The 18,177-nt window shown below is 37.9% G+C and overlaps 1 protein-coding gene, 1 long non-coding RNA gene and 1 pseudogene across 2 annotated transcripts in view; 2 read left to right on the top strand and 1 right to left on the bottom strand.

The window, feature by feature from the left end:
- UIMC1 (ubiquitin interaction motif containing 1) overlaps positions 1 to 18,177 on the top strand; it is a 111,823-nt gene that overhangs the window by 39,225 nt on the left and 54,421 nt on the right. The window contains 7 exon segments of the mRNA XM_028527312.2: positions 1,260 to 1,384; positions 2,100 to 2,205; positions 2,516 to 2,862; positions 2,864 to 3,259; positions 10,651 to 10,715; positions 12,719 to 12,795; positions 16,461 to 16,564. Coding sequence (XP_028383113.1) covers positions 1,260 to 1,384; positions 2,100 to 2,205; positions 2,516 to 2,862; positions 2,864 to 3,259; positions 10,651 to 10,715; positions 12,719 to 12,795; positions 16,461 to 16,564 — 1,220 coding nt within the window.
- Positions 5,947 to 6,435, top strand: LOC118497916. The gene is made up of 2 exons (XR_004900431.1): positions 5,947 to 6,307; positions 6,388 to 6,435. It is a non-coding gene; the product is annotated as an uncharacterized LOC118497916 (long non-coding RNA).
- On the bottom strand, positions 6,293 to 6,378 carry LOC114510517 (annotated as a pseudogene).

Here is an 18,177-nt window from a genome sequence, read left to right as displayed (position 1 = left end):
AAAAAACAAAAACATTTTTATTAGCTGGAAGAATCCTTTAAATTGAAACTTCTCTTCATCTATTTGGTTACCCAGCAGTGTAGCTTGTGTTGGAAGAGTAAGACAAAAATTTGATTCTCTATTCATTTATTTACTAGTTTTCAAAATAATTTATTCACTAACATTTTTCAATGATGACCAGTTAGTTGTACTTTTTAAAAATTATCATTTTACCTGGCTGGTGTAGCTCAGTGGATTGAGCGTGGGCTGCGAACCAAAGTGTTTCAGGTTCGATTCCCAGTCAGGGTACATGCCTGGGTTGCAGGCCACGACCCCCAGCAACCACACATTGATGTTTCTCTCTCTCTCTCTGTTTCCCTCCTTTCCCTCTCTAAAAATAAATAAATAAAATCTTTTAAAAAATTATCATTTTAAACACCTAGATTTAAACATATTTAATGTGTTTTAATTCATTGCATTCATTATTTTGATTGATGTTACTGTTGTTCCAGTTTTGGGTGGTGACAGCCTTTTTAAGTTGGCCTTTAATTTCTTTTGATGTGACCCTACTAGTATCTGATAGATTCCTTGCTCACAGATGTGAAACATACTCTAGTTTATCTTTTACTTGTCTAGCTCTGGACTTTGAATCAGCCATTTCGTCAAGGTATCCCAGTTGTTTTTAATGGGAAATGATGTTTGGTCATCACATTCTGGTCACTAGTGATGGTCTTTTCTGCTGGTTAAAGAAACAGTCCCACCAAGAGGATTCTGATGAGTAGAATTATTCTGTTTAAATGTTGAGCATAAAGCTACATGTGATATGTAGCAAAAGGCCTGAAAGCCTTTTCCTCTATTTATTCATTCATCAAATATTTGAGTATCTACCAGTTGCCAGACCTTCTTTTATACAGAGGTGGGCAAAAGTATATTAATAGTGGTAAATAATACAATAATTAATAAATAATATAAGAATAAACCGTTTTGCATTCTCACAACTGTAAACCTACTCTTGCCCACCCCTGTATGCTGGAGATACAACAGTGAACAAAACAGGTAAAAACTCTACCTTCACAGGAGGTCACAGTCTAGTTAACCCAGGATTCTTATAACTTCTACTGATCTTGGCCAACACCTTACTTTTGGGGGCTTTTTTCGCTTATAAGATTATAAAATTTTATTATGTCTTCATTTGAAAAATTTAATAATTCTATTTCTTGCCTCCATGCCTATTCAATGTTTGCGGTGTCCCTCCCCTCTCTTTCTTTGTCCTTTTACAGAAATGACAGAAGAAGAACAGTTTGCTCTGGCTGTCAAAATGAGTGAGCAGGAAGCTAGAGAGGTAAACAGCCAGGAGGAGGAAGAAGAGGCACTCCTGAGGAAGGCCATCGAGGAGAGCCTGAATGTAAATATGCCCTGTTGAAAGAGTTGGTGAGGACTGACAGGCACTCTTCTCCTACTTCTGCAGTGTTGTGGTTGCATTGGAGCTAGCTGTAGCAGTTTATGGGGTTTTCAACCAAAAAATATTTCCCACAGTAATTTTTAAAGCCTATGTTGAGTTGTTGGTGATCCCAATTTGAAGTGTTTTGCTAATATCGTGTGAAAGAGATTTCTTGCACCTTGCAGTTGTTCAGTCTATGGTTTAAGAGAATCATAGTAGTTGGCAGCTTCTGAAAAGAATGACCTATTACCAAGAGACCAAAAGGGGCAAGATAAGGTACTTATCTCCCCTGTTTTGTGGAGAGAGAGCAAAGAGAATGAGAATGAGAGGTGGGTTGTGGTGAGAAAGAATGGGTAGTTCAGAATTTTTTCAAATAATGTTAAATTGTGATTTGAATATGTGTAGTTGAAATTTATTTTAAATGTCAAGGATATTTGCCAGTGGCAGGTCCTGAGCCATTTATGCTGTCTGCATCTCTGTATTAGGAAAGACTTTAGTGATCTAGTGCAGCACTTTGCACATAGTACTGTGCATTGTAGAATTCATTTGCCTGAGCATCTGTATTTTAAAGAGGAGAATCTCTTAGGGACAATGGCCTCCCCTTGTTGTCCTTCCTGTGACCCTTATGTCTAGCTGTTGTAATAATACACCCGGTCTGGTGTGGGATCACTTGTTTCAGAGTTGCCGGCCTTCTGATGCTTCTGCTACCAGATCTCGACCTTTGGCCACTGGACCATCTTCACAGTCCCACCAAGAGAAAACCACAGACTCTGGGACCACTGAAGGCATGTCTCCCTGTTCTGACTCCTTGTACTCATCGAGTATAACCACATCACAGGGATCTCATGCTGAGAGTAGATATAAAGAAATTCCCCAGATTTCTTTGGTGATATTAAAGAGGTTAAATCAGAAAGTAGTTGAGATCTCACTAATATCCAGCATACTTGTACCTCCAAGGAAAAGCCAACATTTGGTTAAACCCTAAGAAGAGCCTTTTTTACCCACATTTTGTAATTCTTGGTAAGTGAGAACTTACCAAGCCCTCTTAACAAAATCAGTTTGTCCTTAGCCCTACTTTTTCTCAAATACCTACAGGCATATGGCAGCTGGTACCTCCATCACTGTTTAAAGGCTCACATATCAGTCAGGGAAACGAGGCTGAGGAAAGAGAGGAGCCTTGGGACCACACTGAAAACACTGAAGAGGAGCCGGTCTCTGGCAACTCAGGAAGCTGGGACCAGTCAAGCCAGCCAGTAGTTGAGAAAGAGAACGTTAAATGTTTTGACAGATGCACTGGCCACTTGGCTGAGCACACACAGTGTGGGAAGCCACAGGAAAGTACTGGGAGGGGATGTGATTTTCATGAAGTTGCCCAGGGCAGGGGGGACACATCTAGGCACTGTCTGTCTGCCTTGGCAGATGCACAAGGTCTCCAGAACAGGGGGGGGCACTGTGCACTACTTCTGGGGTATTCCATTTTGCCCAGCTGGAATAGACCCTAACCAGTATACCAAGGTCATTCTCTGCCAGTTGGAGGTTTATCAAAAGAGCCTGAAAATGGCTCAGAGGCAGCTCTTAAAAAAAAAAGGATTTGGTGAACCAGTGTTACCTAGACCTCCTTCTCTGATCCAGAATGACTCTGACCAAGGCAATCAGGCTAGTGAAAATGAAAAAAATGAAGGTGTCTCAGAAGATACAGGAGACGAAGACAAAGAGGAGGAGAGGCAGGAGTCTAGGGCATCTGCCTGGCACTCAAAGCCCAAGAATTTCCAGGAAAGCCCAATTAAAAGCTTAAAAGAGAAACTTTTGTTGAAGGAAGAACCAACAACCAGTCATGAGGTAAGTGTCAGTGATGCTATGATTAAAGATGATTTATTTACAGATTAAACTAAGATTTTAGCCATTCTTTTTGTGGCATTTCCCCCCTTATTTTGAACAAAACACATGCCCACTATGGAAAATTAGGAAAGGAGAAAAAAGTGTAAAGGAGAAAAAATTACCTGTAATCCCAGCACTGAGAGAGGCAATCGTTATTTTGGTGCATAAAAAATGTTCTTTCTGTCCTGGCTGGTGTGGTTCAGTGGATTGAGCACTGACCTGTGAACCAAAGGGTCTCCAGTTCAATTCCCAGTCAGAGCACATGCCTGGATTGTGGACCAGGTTAGGTCCCCAATGGAGGGGTGCCTAGGAGGTAACCACATATTGATGTTTCTCTCCATCTCTCTCCTTCCCTTCCCCCATCTAAGATAAATAAATAAAATCTTTAAAAAATTTGTTTTTGCCTTGGCTGGTGTGGCTCAGTAGATTGAGCGTTGACCTGTGAACCAAGGGTTTGCCAGTTCGATTCCCAGTTAGGGCACCTGCCTGGGTTGTGGGCAGGATCCCCGACTGGGGGCACTCGAGAGGCAGCCACACGTTGATGTTTCTCTCCCTCTCTTTCTCCCACCCTTTCTCTAAAAATAAATAAATAAATAAATCTTTTTTTTTTTTAAATTTTTTTCTGTTTACTTTTTCAGCAAAATGAAAACTCTCTTATAAAAACTTTTTTCCTTTCCCCCAGTTGATAGTTTATCTTAGATCTTTTCTGATTTATTAACTGTATTTGAAAACATTGTATCATATGAATATACCAACATTTATTTTTGCGTGTTTTAAAATTTTTACTGTTTTTAAAAAGTTAAGTTTTTGAATGGGTAGTAGTGTTCACATGGCACAACATTCAAAAAAGATGTAAATAAAACGTCTGTCTCCTATCCCCATTCCCAGCCAACCAGTGCCCCTCCCTGGAGTCAACCTTTTTGACTAGTTTTCTAGTGTATCCTTCCAAGGAACTTTATGTAGTACAAGCAGCTTCTTTTATACAGATCATGGCATATTCTACACATTATTCTGCACTTTTTTCATTTACTGTCTCTATAAGATCATTCTTTTAACAGTACATGAAAATTTCTCTCCTTTTTTTTTTTGGATGTGTAGTATATCATGTGTGATGAGTTTTATTTTATCCAGTGCTTCTGTTGGTGGACATTTAGGCTATTTCCAATATTTTACTATTATAAACACTATGGCAGTAATTACTGTTATATACAAGATATTTCATTCACATGGGAGATATTTGTAGAATAATTTGTTGTAGATGTAATTGGTGGATCAGAATATGTACATGCATTTACAGTTTTATTAGCTATTGTCAAATTGCCTTTGATACAGGTTGTATAAATCTACACTCACTGCAGTATCTGAGTACAAGCTTCCCCAGTGCAGCATTATCAGGACCTCTTGATCTTTGTTAATCTGAGAGAGAAAAAATATCTCGGTGAAATCTTTTATTTTTTCTCAATGTAATCTTCATTTGCATTTTTCTTGTTTTATGTGTAGTTGAGATTTATTTGTATTTCCTTTTCTGTGTTTAGATCTTACAGGCATTTTTCTTTTTGACAGTCTTTTTCTTAGTGGTTTGTAGGCATTCTTCATGTATGAGGGGAAGTGGGCCTTTGTGATGGGAAGTACAGATAGTTTTCCTGTTTATTTTTCCCCTCACAATAATAGCCTATTTCCAGTTTTGCTTGTTGTAATTTTCTATAATTTACTGAAAACAGTTCCTTGTATTTTTTCTGACATGGCTAGATTGTATCATATATGAGAGCTTATAGTCAGTTTTTTTTTTTTAAGATTTTATTTATTTATTTTTAGAGAGGGAAGGGAGGGAGAAAGAGAGAGAGAGAGAAACATCAATGTGGGGTTGCTGGGGGCTGTGGCCTGCAACCCAGGCATGTGCCCTGACTGGGAATTGAACCTGCAACACTTTGGTTCGCAGCCCACACTCAATCCACTGAGTTACGCCAGCCAGGGCAGTTTTTTGTTTTTTTTTTAATATTATAAAAGCAACCGTATAATGTCAAACTCAATAAACTGTAAATAGAAAGAGTATTCTGTTTTGTAATGCTACTGTTTTTTTTGTTGCTATTTCTATTTTTGGTATTGTTTTGCTGTTAATCCTGTTCTGTCTGTTTTGATAAGGGTTTAGGAAATAATGATGAGAAATTTCATAGCATAATGTAGAGAGTGTGGATTTGAAGTATGAATTTTGATTTTTTTGTTTTAGTAATAACTGTGTGCCTTGTGAAGAAACCATGTAACCCCCTGAATCTGTTTTTTACATCTGTAAAATGGTAATAGTCAGTCACATAGTTTTAATGGTTAAAGTGAATTGTATAAAATGCCTAGTATAATGCTTAAGACACTCAGTAAATGGTATCTCTGTGCAGGGGACCAGAAGGTCACTCACTGAGAGTACCTTTGGGGATCACTCTTTCCTAGCATCCTCTTCATTCACATTATGGGAAGATTGCTCTATGTAAAGAGAAGGTATTTTTCTTTTCTTTTTATTAAAAATTTTTAAAGGTTTTATTTACTTATTTTTAGAGAGGGAAAGAGGGAGAAAGAGAGGGAGAGAAACATCAGTGCGTGGTTACCTCTCACACCCCTACTGGGGACCTGGCCTGCAACCGAGGCATGTGCCCTGACCTGGAATCCAACCAGTGACCCTTTGATTCTCAGGCTGGCACTCAACCCAGTGAGCCACAGCAGCCAGGCTAGAAGGCATTTTTCTTAAGAGTACTTATAGTGACTTGCCTTTTTTCCAAATGAAAGGTTGTGCTTATAATAACATTTCATTTCTTAGTTTTTTCAATTTAGAGATGCTTTCCCATAAAAGAATAAACTAACTCCACAATGATTTACTGTAATTCAAGTTGTTAGCTTGAAAGATCCCCCGGGGCCAGTGTTATAGAGCATAGGCTTGTCAAGTTCTGAAGTTTGGAAGGAGTGCCTTTGGAATAGTGTGGGTGTGGTCAGACCCTAGTGGCTGGCCTTATTAGATTGAAGGTCTTTTCAATTAGCAATAATCGCGCTTCGGACAAACCTCATTGGCTACGATACTGCCACTGCACAAAGCTAGATTGAAGGTCTTTTACTTCATGAACAGGCTACAAAATGCTACAAATAGTATTAATTCAAACTATTTGGCTACAACTCAAACCAAGCTGTCTTAATTAAAAAGAGGACTTTATCATAAGGAAACATGCTACCTCATAAATTCGAAAACAGGATGGTAACCAAGCCCAGAGGAGGTACTGAGTTTAGAAAATCATCTGCAATTGGGTCTCAATGCTGTATTGTATCTGTTTCATTTTCCCTCCTGCAGACTGTCTTCCTTTGCTTCTGTTTCACATGGTAGGTGAAAATGCTGATCCCACAGCCCTCAAAGTTAAATACAGATTATAGGAGATTTACTCTCTCCCAGTTCACTTTCAGATTTCTAGAAAAGGAATTTAAGGCCTATTTGAGGTTAATAGCCCTCAGCTGTCAGAGGCCTGTAGCGGGCATGTGTCATGTTGTGCAAATGGCTGTGATAATGTAGTACAGCCGGGGCACTGAGGGGCAGTCATCAGTAACAGGAGACTGGGCATACAGCCTGGTGAGTATCCAGGGTGGTCATTAATATTAATTTTAGAGGTCACTTAGAACTATTGAAAAATGCTGAAAAGTTTGAAGAATAAAGTTGGAAGCATCCACAATCCGACCTTTTTTATATGGTTTAAATCATATTTTTGAATTTTAAAGTTAACATGTAAACATTTTCTTATGTTAAAATTATAGATTTTTTAAGTGATTATCTAATTTTCTGGCTTAGAAATTTACTGTAATATTTAACTATTTTCCTATTGTCAGATGTTTTGTCTGTGATAAACATCTTTCTAAAAACTTTTCTTTATTAACACAGTAGTATTAACACTACTTTAAAAGTAGTGTTAGGAATAGAGAATGAGGAAAAATGCTGGGTTAAAGAGTTATGAATGTAAGAAAAGATTTGTTATTTATTGTCAGAGTGCTTTTCAGAAATGTTGCTCAGATTGTACTCCCTCCTTCCAGCAATGTACCAGAATACCTCCTTCACTGCAGCCTTGCCCACATAGAACAGTATCTTTAACAAACCTACAGCAACGAACTTACTAATTGTGTAGGCAAATAATGAAAGAGCTATGATTGTAATTTCACCTTCTGTCTTGGTCTTTAGGAACTGTGGGTAGAAGGAATTTATGATTTTGTTAAATATTTTCTATTGATTTTGGCTTTGATGAAGTTGCCCACATTTGAGACAACTTGGTAGAGACAAGACAGTTCCAGAAATAATGATTCAGAAAAACATTCACCCTGGGGCAGATTGCTTACATAAAGGTTATAAAAGCTTTAGAATTGGATGATAACTGGTTTCTGGCATCACCAAAATAATAAGGAAATTGTTAATGAAGATGGAGAGTTTATTTTGATGACTGTGCAGCAAGGAAGTGGAGAGGTAGTATACTAATGTGGTCTTAATTTTCAGTGTCTGATCATTAATTTTTTTAGTTCATATACTGGAATTTGTTGCCCAGGAAGGATCAAATTGTGTGGGGGTGTGGGGACTGACTGTGACTAGCCAGACTTCAAGCCAACTTGTACACCAAGTGACAGTTTGTTAATTTATTGTTGAAGAGAGACATTTGTGGTGACTGGAATACTCCAGTCTGTCATCTACTGTCATCTCCTTCTAGAATGAAGGGTGTTGAAAACTGAAATAGTAATCACAAAATGGAAATTTTAAGGGGTGATTCAACTTGTCTATTGAAAGACTTGATAAGCTACCAGTGCCTGCCAGCTGAGGACATTTTGATGGTGACCAGATGATGTGTTTGTTCACTCTGTTCACTTCTGCTTCCCAGGCCATGATATTGAAGACACTGCTTGATTCTGGGTCTTTCCTTTTTTTTTTTTTAAGATCTTTTTGTAAACTATCATGTTTCCATTAACATATTTCTTCAGGCAGAGTGCTGTGTCTTGATTAGGCCACTGTTCCCTTAGTTAAAGTCACATTGCTGTTGTGCTTTTTTCTCCACCTCGATTAAATTTGGTATTGAAATAGAATTTTGTTTGCTTGATTTACTATGTTATTTTCCTGTTCTGGAAGAACCTCACTTTATCCCATCTTCAGATTGCTGCTATTAAGGTATATGTTTAGAAATTAAAAATGATTTATTGAAATGAAGCCCTGGCTGGTGTGGCTAAGTGGACTGAGTGGCCTGTGAAGCAAAGGGTCGCTGGTTCAATTCCCAGTCAGGGCACGGGCACATGCCTGGGTTGTGGGCCAGGTCCCCAGTAGGGGGCATGCAAGAGGCAACCACACATTGGTGTTCTCTCCCTCTCTCTCTCCCTTCCCTTCTCTCTAAAAATAAATAAATAAAACCTTTAAAGAAAAAAACAAATGAAGACATTCTTGGGATGTGTTAACATGGTTGGGAAGATGGTCATTTGAGTAAACAACAACATAACAGTAGTGGTTAGAGTATGGATTTGGGAGTTAGGTCCCAGTTCTATTTTTGACCAAGTCTGGTTTTGGGCAAATTATGTAACCTAACTTTTCACTTTCCTCATTTCTAAAATAATTTGATCATTTTCCTTAAAAATTTCTTGTGAGAATTAAAGGAGATAATGCATATAAGTGATTGTCATAGGCCTGGCATATAATAGATACACAATAATCTTTTTTTAAAAAACTTACTCTGGGGAAGGTAGACACACTTTTTCCTGAGGTGGAGGTATCTTGTAACTTAGTGTCTTTTGGTTACTTCTGAAATCCAAGGGCTTAAGTCAACAAATCATTCTAAGAAGGTAAAATTCTATTAAATGGACACTAGGTGTCAGTATTTACCTTTTTCTGATATTTCAAGAATGAAACAGGTCTCTCACTACTGAGTTCAAACTAATAGGCGAAGTATTTGTTATAGTTGTGTTTTAGTACTTTTGGCAGTTTTGTCTAACCCTTATTTTTGCTTTTTTAAAAAAAGAGATTTTATTTATTTATTCTTAGAGGAGAAGGGAGGGAGAGAGGGATAAAAACATCAGCATGCAAGAGAAACATCAATTGGCTGTCCCAACCAGGGACCTGGCCTGCCACCCAGGCATGTGTGCTGCACATGAATCAAACCAGTGAGCCTTTGGTCTGTGGGATGACGCTCAATCCACTGAACCACACCAGTCAGGGCTCAACTCTTATTTTGATAATGGCTGCATTCCTGATGATTGTACAGTTTTATCTTCCCTTTGACTGAAGGGATTCCTGTTTTTTAGTATATTTCATCATTTACCTGAGTGGTGAAGAGATGCCTGACTTGGTTTGGGTATTTATACCCTGCTAGGAGACCCTGTAAACTCCAGCCAGTAGCTTTACAGCTATTGGAAGAAGCCTTATAGCCCAGGCACTTCCTTAGAGTCCACCTACATCAGCAGTAGCTGCTTTTTCTGTGCTCTTTTGTGTACCTGCATTTAATGAGTTGACATTGCACAACTTTACCATTAATCAGAGAAAATAGTCTTTTCGTTACCTAGTTCCTGTTTGTTATGTTTCTTAAAAGATTTCCCAGAATTCAAAAACCATTATGGCAGATTTCTAGTAAAAGGAATCTTTTTTTCAAAACCTCACTCGAGGATATGTTTTTATTGATTTTTAGAGAGAGAGGAAGGGAGAAAGAGAAACATTGATCAGTTGCCTCCCATATGTGTCCTGACCAGAGATTGAACCCACAACCTTGATGTATGGGACAATGCTCCAACTAACTGAGCCACCCAGCCAGGGCGAGTAAAAGGAATCTTTATGACTTTCTTTTTGGGATGTTTTGTGTTGTGACTCCGTTGTGCCCAGAGAGACGTCTTTCATGGATTACAATGTTTTTCCCAACCTAGTGTTTCCACTGAAAACTGAACTTTTCTTTCTTTCTCTTCCTCCCAGAGCAAAAGCTTTATAACAGCTTTTCTGAAATCATAATTCATTTGACTTACCAATTGATATTTATGTCTTACATTCATGAAGTGCATTGCATATCTTACCTGGTTCAGTTTTCACAACATTCTTTGAAGCAATTCTTAATACCCATTTTAAGATGAGGAAACAGATTCAGGTGTGACTTAACCAAGATTACAAAGTTCATAGAAGATTCACCTGTGATTTAAATCTCAGTCTTTTTACTCCACAAGATATGCTCTTTTTACTGAGGCTTACTGACAATATAAAATGTTATTCTTATTGCTATCTGCTGAGTGGTAATCTTGAACAATTAATTTTTTTAAAAGAAAGAGAAACTGGTTCACCTGTGCTTGTATATCTAATAGGTGTCATGTGTTTTTCTCTGTAGTCTTCCCAAGGGCTGTTTGCAGAGGAAACTTCAGAAGAAGGAAACTCTGTACCTGCCTCTCAAAGGTGAGATTACGTGTTGTTATGGGTCTGAACTCCCCTCTGATGGTGCCGGGGTACGAGATAAACCACCTGAGTGAGCCTGGGGGATCAGCTTGTTGGGGACGTTTTTAGCTCTTTTATAAGCATAGACTAGGAGATATCATTATCTGCCAGTTCTTATACATGCATCATATAGAAGCCTAGAATATTTGGGTGGAAGAAATCTTGGTTTATCTTGTCCAATCCAGCCGTCTAGTGCAAATCCCATTTACACTTTCTGAAAAGTGGTTATATCCTGCTACTCTCTGAACCAACTATGCTAGCTTCCTAAGCCAATGTGAAGGCTGTAAGCTGATTTCTTTATGATCTTCTAGTCCTCCTATCTCCATTGTTCCCTCTACTTATGCTTATTTTGTCTGCATGTCTAAACCGTATACATCTTTTAAGTCTACTCTTAAGACTTTCCTTTTCTTTGAAGCATTCATATTATTCAAGCCACATGGAACCTGTACCACTCTCGCTCCCTGTCTTATGCCACTTTTCATTCGTTTGTATCTCATCTTTCCCTTGTAATTGTATTACCTCATTAATTATTCTCACTGATTGATTAATGGGATTACTTTCTTAGGTCTTCTTACTTTAATATGTAGTAGTTGATTGGTTATAAACTGTAATATTAACTGAATCAAGCTTCCAGTTACTTTTCCCTTTATCCGTAGTTGACCTTCAGGGATTACTCAAAGCTTAATCTTCTTGTGCTGAGTGACCTTCATCACCCATATGGAAGTTGAGGCCCAGTTGCCTTTTGCTGTAATTTAGTCGGTGTTCTTAGGTTTTTGGTTAATGGTACTAGGTATTTCTTCCTGAGCTGAAGAATATGGCTTTGGTTTGAGTCTCTTACTGTTAAGATGTTTTGGAAGTGGTTTTAACTGGAGTAGGGCTTCTGCTTCCTGCAGGCCTCTCTGCTTTATTGTAGTGAGCCTTGTGCAGAGCAGATGAAGGTTTTAATAAATGATTATACGCTTTGTCACCAGGAGAGAACTGGAATTGCAGGCAATGCGGTTTGACTTCAAATTGATTAGCCCATTTTATAAATGTCAGCAAATTGTTTTGTGATGGACCCTTTGAATAGAGCCCTAATGTTACATGCAGAGTAAACGGTGTCTGGCTTGGGTTTATAACAAATGCTATGAAATGTTTTATTTAGACAGAGAAATCACTTGTGGTTTCCCATCAGGATTTAGTTATTTGTCATGAATCAGTGGTGGTTATTTTCTCTTCTCTGTGGTTCTTGGTTGATGTGAGGATTTGTGTCCTCTTGCACACTTGATCAAACTAATCATAAAGCTCTCTGAAGCATGAGGGGGCTAGCTCTGATGCTCCGATCTCTCAGCCATGTGTTCCTTTGTCAGGAAGAGATTGCATTCCATGAGCAGACAAGAACATCGGATGGGGGGAGCCATTCATAATTATATTTTTCTCAGAAGAAATAATCAATTTTTACGGGCAGATTTTTGCTGTAGGGCAGTTTGGAATTGTGTCTTGATTTTGTGGCCTACAAAGCCACATTTTGAGGAAAGAGAAAATTTAACTGCAAGGTGTGGGAGAAGCTAGTATGTTGTCAGGAGAATCTCTGTATTTTGTCTTATGCATTTCCAGATCTCTAGTCTTCAGAAGGCTGAAATGGGTCTGAAACACCTTTGACATCTTTGTACTGAAATGGAATTTTTGTCTTCTGTGGTATTCATAGGTAGTGCTTACCCTTCAACCTTCCTTTGTGAAGACTCCAAAAGGGGGTTCTTTTCATTCTTTGGTTTCACTGGAACCAAAGTTGTAAGCATGTTTATTTCCCCTGTTTCTGGCCTGGAGTTTTCACTACTGATTCCTTGCTTCCTTGTTGTGCTTTTGAGGTAGTGGATCACAGGTATCAGATTACCTTTGGCATTGTGAATGACTCACCATTGCTTTAGGTGCTGTGTTCTGATTTATTTACCTAAGAATTCACCTGGGGTTTGGTTCTTTTTCAGCATTGCTGCTTTGGCCAGTAAGAGAAGCTTAGTCCTTATGCCAGAGAGTTCTGCCGAGGAAATCACTGTGTGTCCTGGTAAGCATCCCACTGTGATTTTACTGAATTTTGGATCTCTAGCTGTCTTTGTGCCTATTTATTTGTCTGACTTTTCCATCCCACTCCCAGGGAGTTTTATTTGTGTTGGGTGTGTGTGTGTGTGTGTGTGTGTGTGTATCATCACACACATACATATGTATACCCTCCGCACACACACTTTTTATGAATGAACATTGGCTATGATTCTCAACCTTTTCTCTTAGAGATGTTTGAGTTTTGAAATTAACATAGCTCCTTTGTCGTGTTTGCGACCAGCCTCATCAGAGATGGCAGCAAAGCATCAGCAATAGTACTTAATTGTACATTCAGAGCCAAGAGGACTTTATGTTTTGGTTTATGGATTCTCAAATTTGGGCTGTCCTTAAATCTGCCTGACATTGAGCAGATTTTTCTCAGAGGATTTCACTAGTTAGTTTTACATTGCCATTCACAAGATCTTATTGCATAGGGAGTTGAGAAATTGCATTTTGTGCACAGTTCTGTCTTTGACTTATATTTTAATCTCAGACAAGATACTTAACCTGGTTAAGTTTTGCACTTTGCTTTTTGTTCTTTGCAGAGATGAAAAGATGTGTATCTTGCTTTAGATACAAAAGCTGTTCATTCAAAGATGCACATGCGTAGATTTTGATATACAAATAATTTTAGATGAACTAAGATAGGCATGATCTAAGAGAACTCTTGGGTTGAATCATTCTATACAATGAAGAATTACTTTATGACATGAACCATTACTTTTTTAGCAATTTGTTTTAGCTTGTATTTTTTTTTTTTCGGCTTTTCTTAAAAGTGGAACCCATTATATTTTTTAGTAACCTCATTCATGTGAGACTGAGGGACTTCCTATTAATGTTTGAACTCTTGGGCATTGTACAAATATTATCATTAATCATATCTAGTTTTCTCCTAGGTCTTATATAACCTGTTAGGGTCAGAGAGACTAGTATAAAATAAGTTTGAGTTTCTGTGGAAAAAACCTGAAAGAAATCAAAATAAGAAAACTGTTAAGTCCTGTAAATATTTTAAAATATTTGACAGCATACCATTAAGGACTTCTTTACTCATTTTAAAGTTTAACTGTGTTGGCGTTTATTGAAAATGATTTCTTAATTCATTTGAAATATATTTATTTGGATTACTGCCTACTCAGAAACCCCACTATCAAGTGCTCCAATTTTGGCAGGAACACTTAGGAATGCTGTGCCATCTTTGTGAGAAGAAAGCTTTGCCCCCGTTCTGTGCGGGGCTTCTGACTTATGCCATTCTGCTTAGAGTCACTCAGTCTGCCTGTTTGGGATGAAGGCATGTGATAGCACCCTGGGATCTCGCTGGAGGAACCTGCAAATACAATGATCTTTAAAACCCTAGTTAGTGAGAGAGGGAAAAACAAGACCTTTATGACTGAGGTTAGGTAACTTTTACATCATGACTTGTTCTCATTACCCTACTAATTAAGTCCAACTGTTTGCTGACACAACCACTTCTAAATGAGATTGCAGAAGGTTTTCATAACCTGTTCCTTTTGCTAAGAAAGTATAACTCCTTCTCCGTGGAGCCAGACTCCTGAGTCTCTAAATACATAATTCTCCTCAATGTGTAATTTAAAAGCTGTGCATTTGAATTGTCTGAAAACTTTGTTCTACAAAAGTGAAACACAGATTGAGTGTAGTAGTCCATCTTACCTATTTTATTTTCCATATTTTTGACAGTTCCAGGGGCCTGATATTCAAAATTACAACATCCTTTTAGAGTTAGTCACTTCATTGAAGAAGCAAAAGTTTAGCCCTATGTCCACATTGTATATGATACCAGCATTGTTTATTTCTGAGGAGCTAATGCCCTTTTAAGTTGTCTTTACATTTGAGCATTCCATCTTTTACAGAAAGCTTAATTAGAGTCTTTATATTGTTACAGTAGAGCAAGCAGTGAGCAGCTGTTGTTTTTGATAGACTCAGTGTCTCTTTTGGTAATTAATATCTCTCAAGGAATCTTGACAAAGATTTTAAAGTTTATGCACTATAATCTTTTTTCCAATAAAGTGGTAAGATTGTGTGTGTATATATCCAATCTTCAAAAATTATGGTTTATTAAAATATGTTTAATACTAGAAATGCATTTAATCCTTCTTTGATGATTGAGGAGATACCTCAGTGTCTGACAGGTAGTTTATTTGCCCATCATCAACCACTCATTGTGTTTGAGAAGCACAGAAATACCAGTTAGATGTACAGTGTGTATAGTGTAAATAACATTGGAATTGTGTTCTGAAATAAATTTCTTCTCCAGATTTATTGTCCTTCTTTGAAATAGTTACTGCTCTTTTGTTAAATTAAGAGATAGGGGTCTAGACCAGAGGTTAGCAAACTTTTCTATAAAAGACTAAATAGTAAACACTAGGCATTATGGGCCATGCAGTCTCTGTTGAAACTACTCAGCTTTGCCATTTTAGCACATAAACAAACATAGACAATACAAGGAAGAATGAGTGTGGCTGTGTTCCAATAAAAATGTATTAACAAAACCAGGCAGCTGGCTGAGTTTGGCCCATGAGCAATATAGAATGCTGACCCCTGACCTGTGACAATGAGGGGCCCCCATCTTTCATCTCCATATTTCTAGTAGCCTGTAAAGTGCCTGGAGCTTGTTGAATAAATATTTGTTGAATAATGGTGAATGAATAGATGCTGCTTGAAGAATGTATTAAAGAAAGGCATATCCTTGTTGAGAATGTATTTTCTATTTCTGCTTCCAGTTTTTTGTCATCTCTAATCATCCCTTTGACCTCAGAACTAACACTGTCAGGTTTTTGTTTTCTGTCAAAATAAATATACTTTAAAACTAAAAGCCGGGTGGATCAGGTGATGAATGGATAAACAAATGGATATACCCACACAGAGGAATACTACTCAGCAGTAAACAGGGATGAACTTCTGATACATGTGACAACAGGGATGCCTCTCAGACACATTATGCTAAGTGAAAGAGGTCAGACACAGAAGATGACACACCAGATGACATTCTAGAAAAGGCAGAACGATAGCAACATAAAGTAGATTGGTCAGTGCAAGGAGCCAAGAGGGAAGGGATTGACTACAAAGGGCACCCTTTTGGGTTGCTAGAAAGGGAGAACTTTTTGGAGTGTTAAAATATTTTATATCTTGATTGTGGTGGTTAATTACGTGGTATAAATGATACATGTATAAGTTGTATAAATTTGTCAAAACTCATCAAATTATATACTGAAAATTGGTGAATTCTGTATGTAAATTATGTGTCAGTAAAGCTTTAAAAAGAAACAAGCTGGATCAATATGGCTACCACTGTATTATCATACCCTAAACTTTAGGGAAGATAGGTGTGTTTTTTTTTTTAATTTTTAAAAAATATTTTATTTATTTTTAGGGAGATGGGAAGATAGGGAGAAAGAGAGGTAGAGAAACATCAACATGTGGTTGCCTCTCTCATGCCCTGAACTGGAGACACGGCCCACAACCCAGGCATGTACCCCGACTGGGAATCGAACCTTTTGGTTCACAAAGCGGCACTCAACCCACTGAGCCACACCAGCCAAGGCAGGTGTTTGTTATTTCAACAGTGAAAATACAAAATGAAAATTAATGAGATTTACATTTTTTTAATTACAGAGACACAGCTAAGTTCCCCTGAAACTTTTGACCTTGAAAGAGAAGTCTCTCCAGGTAGCAGAGAGTCCCTGGATGAAGTAAGAATAATAATGGCAGATAAGGAGGTGAATATTCTCTCTAATTTTTCTCAGTGTTTTCTTTATATTGGTAGTCCTCTGTCTGATGTCACATTGACCTTGACTGAAAAGGTTTAGATGATGGGGTTGTAGTTTTTGGGACACTTATCTTGAAGAGGTTTCTTACAGTTAAGTTCAGCATTGTTTCTAAAATTAACATAGTGTTTTGTGAGTACTTTAATATGCTTTATTATTTCTATTACAGATGGGGAATTTGAGGCTGAAGGTGTTTAAGTAATTCAAATTCAAACTGCTAATAATGGTAGAGTTAGAATTTAAACATAGATTTGCCTCTAAATCTGGGATATTTTCCATTATATACTGATAAGTAATAGAGATGAACAGTCTTGAAAATAGTCACTATATTTACAAGATCTGTTCAGAAGGTATCCAGCCATGTAATATGAATAAATAGAGACATTTATTGAAGAAGATTCAAGAAACACTTTACACAGGACAATGACACCACGTTCCCCTTCAAAGTAGGCATCTTGGGACCTCACACAGTTCTCCCAATCACCGTCAGCTGCCCTGTTGTATTTTCCTGAATCTCATCGATGGTCTGATCTCTTTCCTTTCACAGGTGATTTTTAGTTTTTAGAAAAGCCAGAAGTCGCAGGGTTCTAAGTCTGGACTGTAGGGGGACTGAGTCATCTGGATGATTTGATGTTTTGCTAAAAAACTCTGCATGAGCTGTGATGCATGAGCAGGCATGTTGTCATGATAAAGCTGCCAATCACCAGTTGCCCATATAGCTGCCACCTTCTGAATCACCCAGTAGTTTCCACAGGGAAACATTTAAACTTAATGCAAAATTTGATGCAGATTCAATGCTTTACTCACTTAGTCATTTTGAATGCGACAGCTGCACAGTACACGTGCTCACTCAATGCTTTCTACTGCCCTCACTGACTCGAAAGGTGATGTCTTCATTGTTCACACATGTGCATTCCATTCCACTCTCCTTGGATGCCAGGTTACATTGACATTGCACAAACCGTTCTTGTTATATTAACAATGGTTGGACTTTTTCCAGACAGGCCTAACATATTATGAGATAACTAACTTTCAGCCCTAATTTCTAGGTGTGATCAGAAATGCAAAGTCAGAACAGCAGTGTGATAAAATAAGCAAGTCTCTATTTGTAGTATGACCTTACCTAACTTCACATATCTGGCTTTAATTGTAAACCTGATTGATAGAAGTTTATACTTTTTAAAAAATTTTAAGTCACTTTAATTTTTCAGTTACAGTTGACGTACAGTATTATATTAGTTTCAGGTGTACACCCAAATGATTAGACATTTATATAATTTACTATGTGAGTCAGGGTTTCGTACATAGCAGAGCAGCTCCTTCACTGCCGTCTGTTGAAAGTTAGCCCTTGACACAGGGGTTTGTAAAAAAGAAAAAAGAAAAGGAAAAAAAAACTTACTTAGTGATCATTCTGATAGGTCTAGTACCCATCTGACACCATACATAGCTATTAGAGCAGGGGTGTGAAACTCATTTTCCCCTGGGGCCACATCAGCCTGGAGGTTGCCTTCAAAGGGCAGAATGTAATTTTAGGACTGTATAAATGTAACTACTCCTTAATAGTT

Source organism: Phyllostomus discolor, chromosome 13 (assembly GCF_004126475.2).
Source record: "Phyllostomus discolor isolate MPI-MPIP mPhyDis1 chromosome 13, mPhyDis1.pri.v3, whole genome shotgun sequence".
NCBI classification, from domain to species: domain Eukaryota; kingdom Metazoa; phylum Chordata; class Mammalia; order Chiroptera; family Phyllostomidae; genus Phyllostomus; species Phyllostomus discolor.
The sequence above is the reverse complement of the archived record's forward strand: the minus strand, read 5'-3'. Positions and strand labels throughout refer to the sequence as shown.